This window comes from Oncorhynchus mykiss, chromosome 10 (assembly GCF_057628025.1).
Source record: "Oncorhynchus mykiss isolate SJ-2025 chromosome 10, ASM5762802v1, whole genome shotgun sequence".
Lineage (NCBI taxonomy): Eukaryota > Metazoa > Chordata > Actinopteri > Salmoniformes > Salmonidae > Oncorhynchus > Oncorhynchus mykiss.
Genome location: NC_143031.1, coordinates 65,471,127 through 65,486,238, shown reverse-complemented (window position 1 = coordinate 65,486,238; position 15,112 = coordinate 65,471,127). Strand labels below are relative to the sequence as shown.

General features: G+C 47.2%; 1 protein-coding gene across 2 annotated transcripts in view; it reads left to right on the top strand.

Moving 5' to 3' along the window:
* The window catches only part of LOC110534480 (protein WWC2), a 60,513-nt gene that overhangs the window by 27,545 nt on the left and 17,856 nt on the right, over window positions 1-15,112 (top strand). Inside the window, exons 10-15 of one of the 2 annotated variants that reach the window (XM_090187564.1) lie at window positions 413-655; window positions 4,287-4,376; window positions 4,793-5,472; window positions 6,448-6,559; window positions 10,137-10,220; window positions 10,322-10,408. In XM_090187564.1, the coding sequence (XP_090043690.1) occupies window positions 413-655; window positions 4,287-4,376; window positions 4,793-5,472; window positions 6,448-6,559; window positions 10,137-10,220; window positions 10,322-10,408 (1,296 nt within the window). Of the gene's footprint in view, window positions 1-412; window positions 656-4,286; window positions 4,377-4,792; window positions 5,473-6,447; window positions 6,560-10,133; window positions 10,221-10,321; window positions 10,409-15,112 lie in introns of both variants that reach the window. The other variant, XM_036933604.2, reaches the window with a different exon arrangement.

The window sequence follows — 15,112 nt, the reverse complement described above, 5'->3', positions numbered from 1 at the left end:
AAAAATCATGGGCATTAATATGGAGTTGGTCCCCCCCCGTTGCTGCTATAACAGCCTCCACTCTTCTGGGAAGACTTTCCACTAGATGTTGGAACATTGCTGCGGGGACTTGCTTCCATTCAGCCACAAGAGCATTAGTGAGGTCGGGCACTGATGTTGGGCGATTAGGCCTGGCTCGCAGTCGACGATCCTATTCATCCCAAAGGTGTTCGATGGGGTTGAGGTCAGGGCTCTGTGCAGGCCAGTCAAGTTGTCTATGGAGATTGCATGGCTGTGTGCTCGATTTTATACACCTGTCAGCACCGGGAGTGGCTGAAATAGCCGAATGCACTAATTTGAAGGCGTGTCCACATACTTTTGGTGTATATAGCATCCCTACCCTCTGTTTCTGTTTCTCTCCTTCCTCCCACAGTATGGCCAACGTGCAGGTGGAGCTGGCCAAGCTGGAGAGCGAGGCGTGGCCGGGGGCGGTGGACGTGGAGCGGGAACGTCTCCTCCTAGTCTCGGAGAAGGAGGAGCTCCTCAAGGAGCTGCAGTTCGTATCGCCACGGCGACGCACCCCGCAGGACCTCCAACGTCTGGAGGCCCAGAGGCTGCAGCTGGAGCAGGACCTACAGGCCGTCAGGAACACCCCCAGCCACGCCCTGGCCCAGAGGTGAGACCCACAATCCCCGGCACCTTCCCTTTAAAAACCTGGTGGTTGCCTCGCAGCTATTCGTAGCCGTGCAGTTCCAGAAGTTTAGACAGAGGGAAGTCTAAAAAGTCCCCCGGACGTAGGCGATACATGAGGCCGTGTGTATGTAGTGTTTATGTGTGAGTGCCCCATGTGTTCCTCATTGACATCCATCAGAAAACAAACAAATTGATTTGCCCGCCCACGCGGTTACGGCCTTTTGTTTTCCTAATGAACGACGCAAACGTTCCAAAGGGTAAACATTGTGGGTAAACATTGTAAGGTGCCTTTAATTACCGTTCATTAGCATACCAATTGTTACTCACCCACACACTGAACACACACACACTGTGTGGTAATTGTCTTGTTTTGGAAGCAGACTGTGCCGCTGCAACATCGCGTCACATTAGAAGGCAGAGCGACTGCCGTAATTGGAAACATGGCGCTTGTATGGGTTGTAATTGTAATTACATATTGTCACACACACACACACACACACACACACACACACACACACACACACACACACACACACACACCCTACATTTGAAGAAGCCCAATAATTGTGTCTTGAGCTAATTAGGCTCTGTGTAATTGCTCGATAAATGAAGACAGTAATTAAGGTTAGTGTTCTTGAAGCTTAGTTAGCAGAATAGAGGGGATTCCTACCAGAGGGAAGGGGGCATGTTGTCTATTTAGTATTTATTAGATCAAGAAGTTTCATTGAGGTCAGAAGACCACTTTCCCAAAGGAGATCGAGATATGTGTTCTGTCCCAGACATAGATATGTGTTCTGTACCAGACATAGATATGTGTTCTGTCCCAGACATAGATATGTGTTCTGTACCAGACATAGATATGTGTTCTGTCCCCGACATAGGTATGTGTTCTGTCCCAGACATGGATATGTGTTCTGTTCCAGACATGGATATGTGTTCTGTTCCAGACATAGATATGTGTTCTGTACCAGACATAGATATGTGTTCTGTACCAGACATAGATATGTGTTCTGTCCCCGACATAGATATGTGTTCTGTTCCAGACATAGATATGTGTTCTGTACCAGACATAGATATGTGTTCTGTACCAGACATAGATATGTGTTCTGTTCCAGACATGGATATGTGTTCTGTTCCAGACATGGATATGTGTTCTGTTCCAGACATGGATATGTGTTCTGTACCAGACATAGATATGTGTTCTGTTCCAGACATGGATATGTGTTCTGTTCCAGACATGGATATGTGTTCTGTTCCAGACATAGATATGTGTTCTGTACCAGACATAGATATGTGTTCTGTCCCAGACATAGATATGTGTTCTGTACCAGACATAGATATGTGTTCTGTTCCAGACATGGATATGTGTTCTGTCCCAGACATAGATATGTGTTCTGTTCCAGACATGGATATGTGTTCTGTACCAGACATAGATATGTGTTCTGTTCCAGACATGGATATGTGTTCTGTCCCCGACATAGATATGTGTTCTGTACCAGACATAGATATGTGTTCTGTCCCAGACATAGATATGTGTTCTGTACCAGACATAGATATGTGTTCTGTACCAGACATAGATATGTGTTCTGTCCCAGACATAGATATGTGTTCTGTCCCCGACATAGATATGTGTTCTGTCCCCGACATAGATATGTGTTCTGTACCAGACATAGATATGTGTTCTGTACCAGACATAGATATGTGTTCTGTACCAGACATAGATATGTGTTCTGTACCAGACATAGATATGTGTTCTGTTCCAGACATGGATATGTGTTCTGTCCCAGACATGGATATGTGTTCTGTCCCAGACATAGATATGTGTTCTGTCCCAGACATAGATATGTGTTCTGTACCAGACATAGATATGTGTTCTGTACCAGACATAGATATGTGTTCTGTTCCAGACATGGATATGTGTTCTGTACCAGACATAGATATGTGTTCTGTCCCAGACATAGATATGTGTTCTGTACCAGACATAGATATGTGTTCTGTCCCAGACATAGATATGTGTTCTGTCCCAGACATGGATATGTGTTCTGTCCCAGACATGGATATGTGTTCTGTTCCAGACATGGATATGTGTTCTGTTCCAGACATGGATATGTGTTCTGTCCCAGATATGGATATGTGTTCTGTTCCAGACATGGATATGTGTTCTGTTCCAGACATGGATATGTGTTCTGTCCCAGACATGGATATGTGTTCTGTTCCAGACATTGATATGTGTTCTGTTCCAGACACGGATATGTGTTCTGTTCCAGACATGGATATGTGTTCTGTCCCAGACATAGATATGTGTTCTGTCCCAGACATGGATATGTGTTCTGTTCCAGACATGGATATGTGTTCTGTTCCAGACATGGATATGTGTTCTGTCCCAGACATGGATATGTGTTCTGTTCCAGACATGGATATGTGTTCTGTACCAGACATAGATATGTGTTCTGTCCCAGACATAGATATGTGTTCTGTCCCAGACATAGATATGTGTTCTGGTCCAGACATAGATATGTGTTCTGTACCAGACATAGATATGTGTTCTGTTCCAGACATGGATATGTGTTCTGTTCCAGACATGGATATGTGTTCTGTCCCCGACATAGATATGTGTTCTGTCCCAGACATAGACATGTGTTCTGTCCCAGACATAGAAAAAACGGTGTACTGATGGAGGGACTGCATATGTGTTCTGTCCCAGACATAGATATGTGTTCTGTCCCAGACATAGATATGTGTTCTGTTCCAGACATGGATATGTGTTCTGTTCCAGACATAGATATGTGTTCTGTCCCAGACATAGATATGTGTTCTGTCCCAGACATAGACATGTGTTCTGTCCCAGACATAGAAAAAACGGTGTACTGATGGAGGGACTGCATATGTGTTCTGTCCCAGACATAGATATGTGTTCTGTCCCAGACATAGATATGTGTTCTGTCCCAGACATAGATATGTGTTCTGTACCAGACATAGATATGTGTTCTGCCCCAGACATGGATATGTGTTCTGTCCCAGACATAGAAAAAACGGTGTACTGATGGAGGGACTGCATATGTGTTCTGTCCCAGACATAGATATGTGTTCTGTCCCAGACATAGATATGTGTTCTGTCCCAGACATGGATATGTGTTCTGTCCCAGACATAGATATGTGTTCTGTACCAGACATAGATATGTGTTCTGTACCAGACATAGATATGTGTTCTGTCCCAGACATAGATATGTGTTCTGTCCCAGACATGGATATGTGTTCTGTCCCAGACATGGATATGTGTTCTGTCCCAGACATAGATATGTGTTCTGTCCCAGACATAGATATGTGTTCTGTCCCAGACATAGATATGTGTTCTGTCCCAGACATAGATATGTGTTCTGTACCAGACATGTTGTACCAGTAATTGAATTATTTAAAAAAAAATGTTACCTTTATTTAACTAGGCAAGTCAGTTAAGAACAAATTCTTATTTTCAATGACAGCCTAGGAATGGCAGATTTGGCAGATTTGTACCTTGTCAGCTCGGGGGTTTGAACTTGCAACCTTCCGGTTACTAATCCAACGCTCTAACCACTAGGCTACCCTGCCACCCCAGTAATGATTTGTCTCTCTAGGTTGAAGGTGCAGGAGAGGAGACGAGTCCTGGTGCAGAGACTGGAGGAATCAACCAGACTGACCACACTGCTCCACTCTCAGCTCAAGAGGTGTGTGTGTGTGTGTGTGTGTGTGTGTGTGTGTGTGTGTGTGTGTGTGTGTGTGTGTGTGTGTGTGTGTGTGTGTGTGTGTGTGTGTGTGTGTGTGTGTGTATGTGTGCTTCACACTTGTATCCCCATACTCAAATACACTCTTGCTCTAAGGCTGCAGTTACAAAGGCAGCCATATTCTGATCTTTTTTTCACTAATTGGGTTTTGACAAATTATATCAGTTCTGAGAAAGATCTGATTTCAAAAGATCTGATGTGATTGGTCCAAAGACCATTTAGTGGGGAAAAATATCAGAATTTGGCTGCCTGTCTAAACTCAGCCGAAGTGTTCCTCTGATACACATACATACATACTTGTTCATGGTGCGTGTGGCTGTGTGTTTAATGAGTGTTCTCTCTCTCTCTCTCCCTTACAGTTTGTCGGCCAGTACCCTGTCCGTCTCATCAGGCAGCAGCCTGGGTTCTCTGGCCTCCAGCCGTGGCTCCCTCAACACATCCTCCTCCCGTGGCTCCCTCAACTCCCTCTCCTCTGGAGACCTCTACTACACCCCTGCAGAACCCCCCTCTCCCCTGGACCTGGACTACCAGTGTAAACTGGACCTGCTCCTCCAGGAGCCCTTGACCCCCTCTGGGATAACCTACAGGCGGGGAGACCCCCCAGGAACTATCACCACCATCCACGAACACGAGGTGGAGAACCCACACCCACACAACACTTCGCTTCACACACACGCCGTCGGAACCGGTACCACCGACCTGGTCCCATTAGCGCCGCTGGTTGCGGTGTCCTCGAAGCCGGCCGAGCCGTCCAAGTCGGTGACGTCGCTTTCCTCGAGGTCGTCTTTGTCTTCTCTCTCGCCGCCGAGCTCGCCGCTGGTGCTGGAGGGGGTCGGTGCGTTCCCGTCGGCGGGCCCACAGGACTTCGGGGACGGTGACGTCGGTCTGGTGGTGTCGGACTTTGGCAGTCTCAACCTGGGATTCTACGACGGCCAGGGGATGGGGATGTTTGAGCCAGAGACGGGGGAGAGGGACAGAGGAGGGGAGGGGGGGAGGGAAGGGAGAGGGGCACTGGCTACCCTCAGAGAGAGTATTACAGGTGAGACGTTTGCTCTGTTCAAATTCTTCCTTTCTTTTTTGTGTGAACAATGTTTTTTTATTGGGTCACAAGGGCAATACAATCATACAAATAAACTATTACACTTTCCCCCCCTTTTTATAGATTTTTTTACTTTTTTTTTACAATTCCAAACATACCCCTGGTGGACCCACCCACCCAAAACAACCCATTATATTTATATATATATATATATATATATATATATATATATATATAAAGAAGTTATTAAAATTAACAACCTGTACTACACTAGAATGTTCTTGAGTCATTTGCTAATACAACAACACCGTCAAGTAAACATTTGACATCACACACCTACCTACATCTTATCCATCAGTTTAGAGATTTCTGAGGTGGCTACTTTCCGTGTTTCCAGAGAGCTAGGACTGGCTTTATTCATACGGGAAATTCTTCCTTTCTTCCTTCCTCCCTTCATTGGAATTTACCACTGATTAGAAATGCCTTGCGCTGCATGGTGCAACGCTGCCACCTAGCAGCTCAAAATGGAGCTGCACTGAAACAGCACACATTCCCATCGCCAGTCCTCCGGTTCCCCGAACACCACACATTTGTATTGTATCCCAGAACAAATACTCTGCATTCAACTCAAGGGCTTGATGATTAGTTGACAAGTTGAATCAGGTGTGCTTGTCCAGAGTTCCAGCTAAAAGGTGTACTGGTGGAGGAACTGGAGGAGTGGAGTTAGGAAACGCTGAATCACTCATGCTGGGTTTATAGGCTCCCATCACATCTATGGCTTACGCAGATATACGTAGATATACGAAAACACTTTATTTTTTTCCTTTTTTAAAAATTGAATGAATGAACCGATGCTCATTGACAACACTTTTCTCTTTGCAAGCAGAGCTGCAGGACTTTGCAAGCAGAGCTGCAGCCACCCGCGCATATCAACTCTGGTGTCTTACTTCATGTCTTCGTCTGTGTTGTTGTCAGACGTGGACCTCCAGAGGCCGGGGGAGGACAGGCCCACCTGTGTGTCAGCAGCCGTGTCAGACGAGTCCGTGGCCGGGGACAGTGGGGTGTACGAGGCCTCTAATGTCAAACGGTGGGTCACACTCACTTCCAGCTCTTTTCATTATTTCGATCGATCGCACTCGCTCTCTCTCTTCAGCACTCTCCATCTCTCCCTTCGCCTGCCTTTCATTTTCAACCTCTGCCCCTCTCGTCCTCAACCTCTTCCCCACCTCTCCTCCCTCTCTCCTTTATCTTGAGGTACTGCTGTTCCCAATAGTGTTGGTCCACTCTAAGGGTCATGATGGATCTTTTAACCTCCTATTCCTCTCCCTTTTCTCCATTTAACTGAATGCCTGCGATGTTTGGTGCAAGATGTGATAAGAAAATCACAAGACCTCAATTAAAACACCAATCTGAAGGCTCCTCAACTCACCAGACACACACACACACACACACACACAATTAGCTTCGTCTCTTTTGTATCACACAGTTGGAGAGAAAGCTACATCTGATCTTTAATGACTGAATGTAAGGAACCCTGTCTGTTTCTCAAATGAGAGAGATGTTTGAGATGCAGACACAGAGTTCTGATGCCCAGTTGTGTCTTCCTAATTAGAGTGCATGGGCTCTGTTGCCCAGTTGTCTCCCTAATTAGAGTGCATGGGCTCTGTTGCCCAGTTTGGCTGTTCGTGATTAGAATGGCCTCATTGATGTCTGTTTTTCCACACAAAAAATGCTCCTATGGTCAAACTCTTTCATCTCTTGCCCCCTAAAGGGGTGCTTTGATGCTGATCCCTTCAACCAGTGTGGTGTGGACTGTCTCTCTCAGCTAGCTTTTTCCCTCCTTCCCTCGCTCCCCTTTTCTCTCTTTTTTCCTCTCTGTCACTTGCTCTCTGTCTCTGCTTGCTCTTTTTTTTCATACCCTCTTCTCCTCCTGTCCTCCCTTGCTCTCCCCTTGATTTGATTTAATTAGACGATGAGCCAAGGACACCTTTTCCACTCTCTCTCTCGCTCTCTCCTCTGCTCCCTCCTGTCTCTCTCCTCTCCTCTGCTCCCTCCTGTCTCTCTCCCCTCATACCTATGTGAGAATGCTGTTCATCGACTACAGCTCGGCATTTAACACCATAGTACCCTCCAAGCTCGTCATCAAGCTCGAGACCCTGGGTCTCGACCCCGCCCTGTGCAACTGGGTACTGGACTTCCTGACGGGCCGCCCCCAGGTGGTGAGGGTAGGCAACAACATCTCCACCCCGCTGATCCTGAACACTGGGGCCCAACAAGGGTGCGTTCTGAGCCATCTCCTGTACTCCCTGTTCACCCACGACTGCGTGGCCACGCACGCCTCCAACTCAATCATCAAGTTTGCGGACGACACAACAGTGGTAGGCTTGATTACCAACAACGACGAGACGACCTACAGGGAGGAGGTGAGGGCCCTCGGAGTGTGGTGTCAGGAAAATAACCTCACACTCAATGTCAACAAAACTAAGGAGATGATTGACAGCAGAGGGAACACCCCCCTATCCACATTGATGGAACAGTAGTGGAGAGGGTAGCAAGTTTTAAGTTCCTCGGCGTACACATCACAGACAAACTGAATTGGTCCACCCACACAGACAGCATCGTGAAGAAGGCGCAGCAGCGCCTCTTCAACCTCTGGAGGCTGAAGAAATTTGGCTTGTCACCAAAAGCACTCACAAACTTCTACAGATGCACAATCGAGAGCATCCTGGCGGGCTGTATCACCGCCTGGTACGGCAACTGCTCCGCCCACAACCGTAAGGCTCTCCAGAGGGTAGTGAGGTCTGCACAACGCATCACCGGGGGCAAACTACCTACCCTCCAGGACACCTACACCACCCGATGTTACAGGAAGGCCATTAAGATCATCAAGGACAACAACCACCCGAGCCACTGCCTGTTCACCCCGCTATCATCCAGAAGGCGAGGTCAGTGCAGGTGCATCAAAGCTGGGACCGAGAGACTGAAAAACAGCTTCTATCTCAAGACCATCAGACTGTTAAACAGCCACCACTAACATTGAGTGGCTGCTGCCAACACACTGACTCAACTCCAGCCACTTTAATAATGGGAATTGATGGGAAATTATGTAAAATATATCACTAGCCACTTTAAACAATGCTACCTAATATAATGTTTACATACCTTACATTATTCATATCATATGTATACGTATATACTGTACTCTATATCATCTACTGCATCTTTATGTAATACATGTATCACTAGCCACTTTAACTATGCCACTTTGTTTACATACTCATCTCATATGTATATACTGTACTCGATACCATCTACTGTATCTTGCCTATGCCGCTCTGTACCATCACTCATTCATATATCTTTATGTACATATTCTTTATCCCCTTACACTTGTGTGTATAAGACAGTAGTTTTGGAATTGTTAGTTAGATTACTTGTTGGTTATTACTGCATTGTCGGAACTAGAAGCACAAGCATTTCGCTACACTCGCATTAACATCTGCTAACCATGTGTATGTGACAAATAACATTTGATTTGATTTGCTCCCTCCTGTCTCTCTCCTCTGCTCCCTCCTGTCTCTCTCCTGTCTCCTCTTCTCTGCTCTCTCCTGTCTCCTCTTCTCTGCTCCCTCCTGTCTCTCTCCTCTCCTCTGCTCCCTCCTGTCTCCCTCCTCTTCTCTGCTCGTTCCTCTCCTCTGCTCCCTCCTGTCTCTCTCTTCTCCTCTGCTCCCTCCTCTGCTCTGCTCCCTCCTGTCTCTCTCCTCTCCTCTGCTCCCTCCTCTGCTCCCTCTTGTCTCTCTCCTATGCTCCCTCGTGTCTCTCTCCTCTGCTCTCTCCTGTCTCTCTCCTCTGCTCCTCTCTGCTCCCTCCTGTCTCCCTCCTCTGCTCCCTCCTGTCTCTCCTGTGTCCTTCCTGTGTGCTTCCTCTCCTCTGCACCCTCTTGTCTCTCTCCTCTGCTCCCTCTTGTCTCTCTCCTCTGCTCTCTCCTGTCTCTCTCATCTGCTCCTCTCTGCTCCCTCCTGTCTCTCTTGTGTCCTTCCTGTGTGCTTCCTCTCCTCTGCTCCCTCCTCTCCTCTGCTCCCTCCTGTCTCTCTCCTCTGCTCCCTCCGGTTTCTCTCCTCTGCTCCCTCCTGTCTCTCCTGTGTCCTTCTTGTGTCCTTCCTCTCCTCTGCTCCCTCCTCTCCTCTGCTCCCTCTTGTCTCTCTCCTCTGCTCCCTCCTGTCTCTCTCCTGTGTCCTTCCTCTCCTTTGCTCCCTCTTGTCTCGCTCCTCTCCTCTGCTCCCTCCTGTCGGTCTCCTCTGCTCCCTCCTGTCTCTCCTGTGTCCTTCCTCTGCTCCCTCTTGTCTCTCTCCTCTGCTCCCTCTTGTCTCTCTCCTCTGCTCCCTCCTGTCTCTCTCCTGTGTCCTTCCTGTGTCCCTCCTCTCCTCTGCTCCCTCCTGTCTGTCTCCTCTGCTCCCTCTTGTCTCTCTCCTCTGCTCCCTCCTGTCTTTCCTGTGTCCTTCCTCTCCTCTGCTCCCTCCTGTCTCTCCTGTGTCCTTCCTGTGTCCTTCCTCTCCTCTGCTCTCTCCTGTCTCTCTCCTCTGCTCCACCTCCGTTCTCTGTTTTATATTCCAGACGTTCTTTTTGATTGGTAATAATGAAAAACCTGCTGTGTATGTCAGTAGGTCAATGGAGTCTGATGAACCGGTGGTGTATCTGGAGGATGAGCCTGTCCTACCTGAGTCTGCCCAGGTTCAGATAGGCCTGAAGTAAGAATACAAACACACACACACACATTAAGCTACGCAATGTCTATAACTCCATCCTACCCTGCTGTCGGACAAATTAAAGATAGTGTTGTTGTTTACAGGTATGATGCTGCCAACTCCAGTTTTGTCATGGTGATCATGCAGCTGCAAAACCCTGCTGCCCTGTCAGTCCCCTCCACTACCAGAGTGTGAGTATTCACCCATTCATTCGTCCAGTCACTCATTCATTCCATCTTTCCTTTCATTCATTCATACATGTGTGTGTGTACTAACTAAACTCTGTCAGTGTTGCGCTGACACAGACAGCATCGCAGCGTGTTACAGATCACGTGGACTTTGAGAGTGCCGCTGTGCTCAGCCTGTCAGTGTTGAGTTGACACAGACAGCATCGCAGCGTGTTACAGACCACGTGGACTTTGAGAGTGCCGCTGTGCTCAGCCTGTCAGTGTTGAGTTGACACAGACAGCATCGCAGCGTGTTACAGATCACGTGGACTTTGAGAGTGCCACTTTCTCACACACACACACATATACACACACACACCTCTGTGAAACACACTCTCTCTCACATACACAACAACATACACACACACACACCTCTGTGAAACACAAACTCTCTTTCTCACACACACCTCTGTGAAACACAAACTTTCTCACACACACACACACACACACATACACACACACACCTCTGTGAAACACACTCTCTCTCACATACACAACAACATACACACACACCTCTGTGAAACACAAGCTCTCTTTCTCACACACACCTCTCTGTGAAACACAAACTCTCTTTCTCACACATACCTCTGTGAAACACAAACTTTCTCACACACACACACATACACACACACACCTCTGTGAAACACACTCTCTCTCACATACACAACAACATACACACACACACACCTCTGTGAAACACAAACTCTCTCTCACACACACACACCTCTCTGCGAAACACAAACTCTCTCACACACACACACACACACCTCTCTGTGAAACACAACTCTCTCTCACACACACACACCTCTCTGTGAAACACAAGCTCTCTTTCTCACACACACCTCTCTGTGAAACACAAACTCTCTTTCTCACACATACCTCTGTGAAACACAAACTTTCTCACACACACACACATACACACACACACCTCTGTGAAACACACTCTCTCTCACATACACAACAACATACACACACACACACCTCTGTGAAACACAAACTCTCTCTCACACACACACACCTCTCTGCGAAACACAAACTCTCTCACACACACACACACACCTCTCTGTGAAACACAACTCTCTCTCACACACACACACCTCTCTGTGAAACACAAACTCTCTCTCACACACACCTCTCTGTGAAACACAAACTTTCTCTCTCTCTCTCTCACTCACACACACACACACACACACACACAAACTCTCTCTCACACACACACCTCTCTGTGAAACACAAACTCTCTCACTCACACACACACACCTTTCTGTGAAACACAACTCTATCTCACACACACACACACACACCTCTGTGAAACACAAACTCTCTCTCACACACACACCTCTCTGTGAAACACAAACTCTCTCACTCACACACACACACCTTTCTGTGAAACACAACTCTATCTCACACACACACACACACACCTCTCTGTGAAACACAAACTCTCTCTCTTACACACACACACACACGCTGCACCCAAATACTACCACTGTCGAGAGCGTCCTGACCGGTTGCATCACAGCCTGGTACGGGAATTGCTCCATCCTCCAGCGGGTGGTGCAGATGGCCCGGTACACTGGGACCGTGCTTTCACCCATCTAGGACATCTACTGGAAACGGTGCCTGAGGATGGCCCGCAGCATCATCAAGGACCCCACACAACCCGGCCACAAGCTGTTCACTCACCGTCGGGCAGACGGTATCGGAGCATGAGGTCTGATACCAACAGGCTCAGAGACAGTTTCTATCTACCAACCATCATACTGCTGAACACTTGAACTGGACTGACCACCTGCTCTGATTCTTTGTACCTTGACACACATTCACACCCATACACACATCTACACACACACACATCCACACACAGATCTGCTGCTACCAGACTCCTATTATGATTGCTAAATACCGCACAATTTAAACACTTGCCCCCCCCCCCCCAAATCAAATCAAATTTATCAGCTGATATCTCAAAGTGCTGTACAGAAACCCAGCCTAAAACCCCAAACAGCAAGCAATGCAGGTGTAGAAGCATGGTGGCTAGAAAGGCCAAAACCTAGGAAGAAACCTAGAGAGGAACCAGGCTATGTGGGGTGGCCAGTCCTCTTCTGGCTGTGCCGGGTGGAGATTATAACAGAACATGGCCAAGATGTTCAAATGTTCATAAATGACCAGCATGGTCCAATAATAATAAGGCAGAACAGTTGAAACTGGAGCAGCAGCACGGCCAGGTGGACTGGGGACAGCAAGGAGTCATCATGTCAGGTAGTCCTGAGGCATGGTCCTAGGGCTCAGGTCCTCCGAGAGAGAGAAAGAAAGAGAGAGAATTAGAGAGAGCACACTTAAATTCACAGAGGACACCGAATAGGACAGGAGAAGTACTCCAGATATAACAAACTGACCCTAGCCCCCCGACACATAAACTACTGCAGCATAAATACTGGAGGCTGAGACAGGAGGGGTCAGGAGACACTGTGGCCCCATCCGAGGACACCCCCGGACAGGGCCAAACAGGAAGGATATAACCCCACCCACTTTGCCAAAGCACAGCCCCCACACCACTAGAGGGATATCTTCAACCACCAACTTACCATCCTGAGACAAGGCAGAGTATAGCCCACAAAGATCTCCGCCACAGCACAACCCAGGGGGGGCGCCAACCCAGACAGGAAGATCACATCAGTGACTCGACCCATTCAAGTGACGCACCCCTCCTAGGGACGGTATGAAAGAGCCCCAGTAAGCCAGTGACTCAGCCCCTGTAATAGGGTTAGAGGCAGAGAATCCCAATGGAAAGAGGGGAACCGGCCAGGCAGAGACAGCAAGGGCGGTTCGTTGCTCCAGAGCCTTTCCGTTCACCTTCCCACTCCTGGGCCAGACTACACTCAATCAAATGACCCACTGAAGAGATTAGTCTTCAGTAAAGACTTAAAGGTTGAGACCGAGTTTGCGTCTCTTACATGGGTAGGCAGACTATTCCATAAAAATGGAGCTCTATAGGAGAAAGCCCTGCCTCCAGCTGTTTGCTTAGAGATTCTAGGGACAATTAGGAGGCCTGCGTCTTGTGACCGTAGCGTACGTGTAGGTATGTACGGCAGGACCAAATCAGAGAGATAGGTAGGAGCAAGCCGATGTAATGCTTTGTAGGTTAGCAGTAAAACCTTGAAATCAGCGCTTGCCTTGACAGGAAGCCAGTGTCAGGTTAGCACTGGAGTAATATGATCAAATTTCTTTGGTTCTAGTCAGGATTCTCGCAGCCGTATTTAGCACTAACTGAAGTTTATTTAGTGTTTTATCCGGGTAGCCGGAAAGTAGAGCATTGCAGTAGTCTAACCTAGAAGTGACAAAAGCATGGATACATTTTTCTGCATAATTTTTGGACAGAAAGTTTCTGATTTTTGCAATGTTACGTAGATGGAAAAAAGCTGTCCTTGAAATGGTCTTGATATGTTCTTCAAAAGAGAGATCAGGGTCCAGAGTAACGCCGAGGTCCTTCACAGTTTTATTTGAGACGACTGTACAACCATTAAGATTAATTGTCAGATTCAACAGAAGATCTCTTTATTTCTTGGGACCTAGAACAAGCATCTCTGTTTTGTCCGAGTTTAAAGGTAGAAAGTTTGCAGCCATCCACTTCCTTATGTCTGAAACACATGCTTCTAGCGAGGGCAATTTTGGGGCTTCACCATGTTTCATTGAAATGTACAGCTGTGTGTCATCCGCATAGCAGTGAAAGTTAACATTATGTTTTCGAATGACATCCCCAAGAGGTAAAAATATATAGTGAAAACAAAAGTGATCCTAAAACGGAACCTTGAGGAACACCAAAGTTTACAGTTGATTTGACAGAGGACAAACCATTCACAGAGACAAACTGATATCTTTCCGACAGATAAGATCTAAACCAGGCCAGAACTTGTCCGTGTAGACCAATTTGGGTTTCCAATCTCTCCAAAAGGATGTGGTGATCGATGGTATCAAAAGCAGCACTAAGGTCTAGGAGCACGAGGACAGATGCAGAGCCTCGGTCTGATGCCATTAAAAGGTCATTTACCACCTTCACAAGTGCAGTCTCAGTGCTTTGATGGGGTCTAAAACCAGACTGAAGCAACCAGACTGACCTCCCCCCCTTCCCCTAAACACGTGTAAATATCGGACAATAAATTGTGCCTTCCCGTATTATACTGATGCAAAAATGTCTATTATATTCTACTGAGCCTTTGACCTTATGTTCCTATTCTTATCTTGTATTATTTCTTATTGTTGTTGCATTGTCCAGAAGGAACCTGCAAGTTAGCATTTCATTGGACCTCGAAGCCAGTTCCACTGCATTTTTCATTGTTCCCCTCTAATCAGGGACTGATTAAGACCTGGGACACCAGGTGGACGCAATTAATTATCTGGTAGAACAGAAAACCATCAGGTTTCGGACCTCGCAGGGTAAGAGCTGAATAGCGCTGGTGTATACCATGTGTATCCTGTACACACGACTAATAAAGCTTGAGACACACACACACACTTGCCCTTACATCACACAGGTGTGTCTTGTCTACTCTCTGCAGGGGTGAGTGGGCTCTGTCATGTTATTATTTATCGAGACCCCTCGCGGCTTTCTCTCCCGCCAGCAGCCCCCTTTTCTGTTTCTTTTATGGCCGACAAAAATGAAAAATG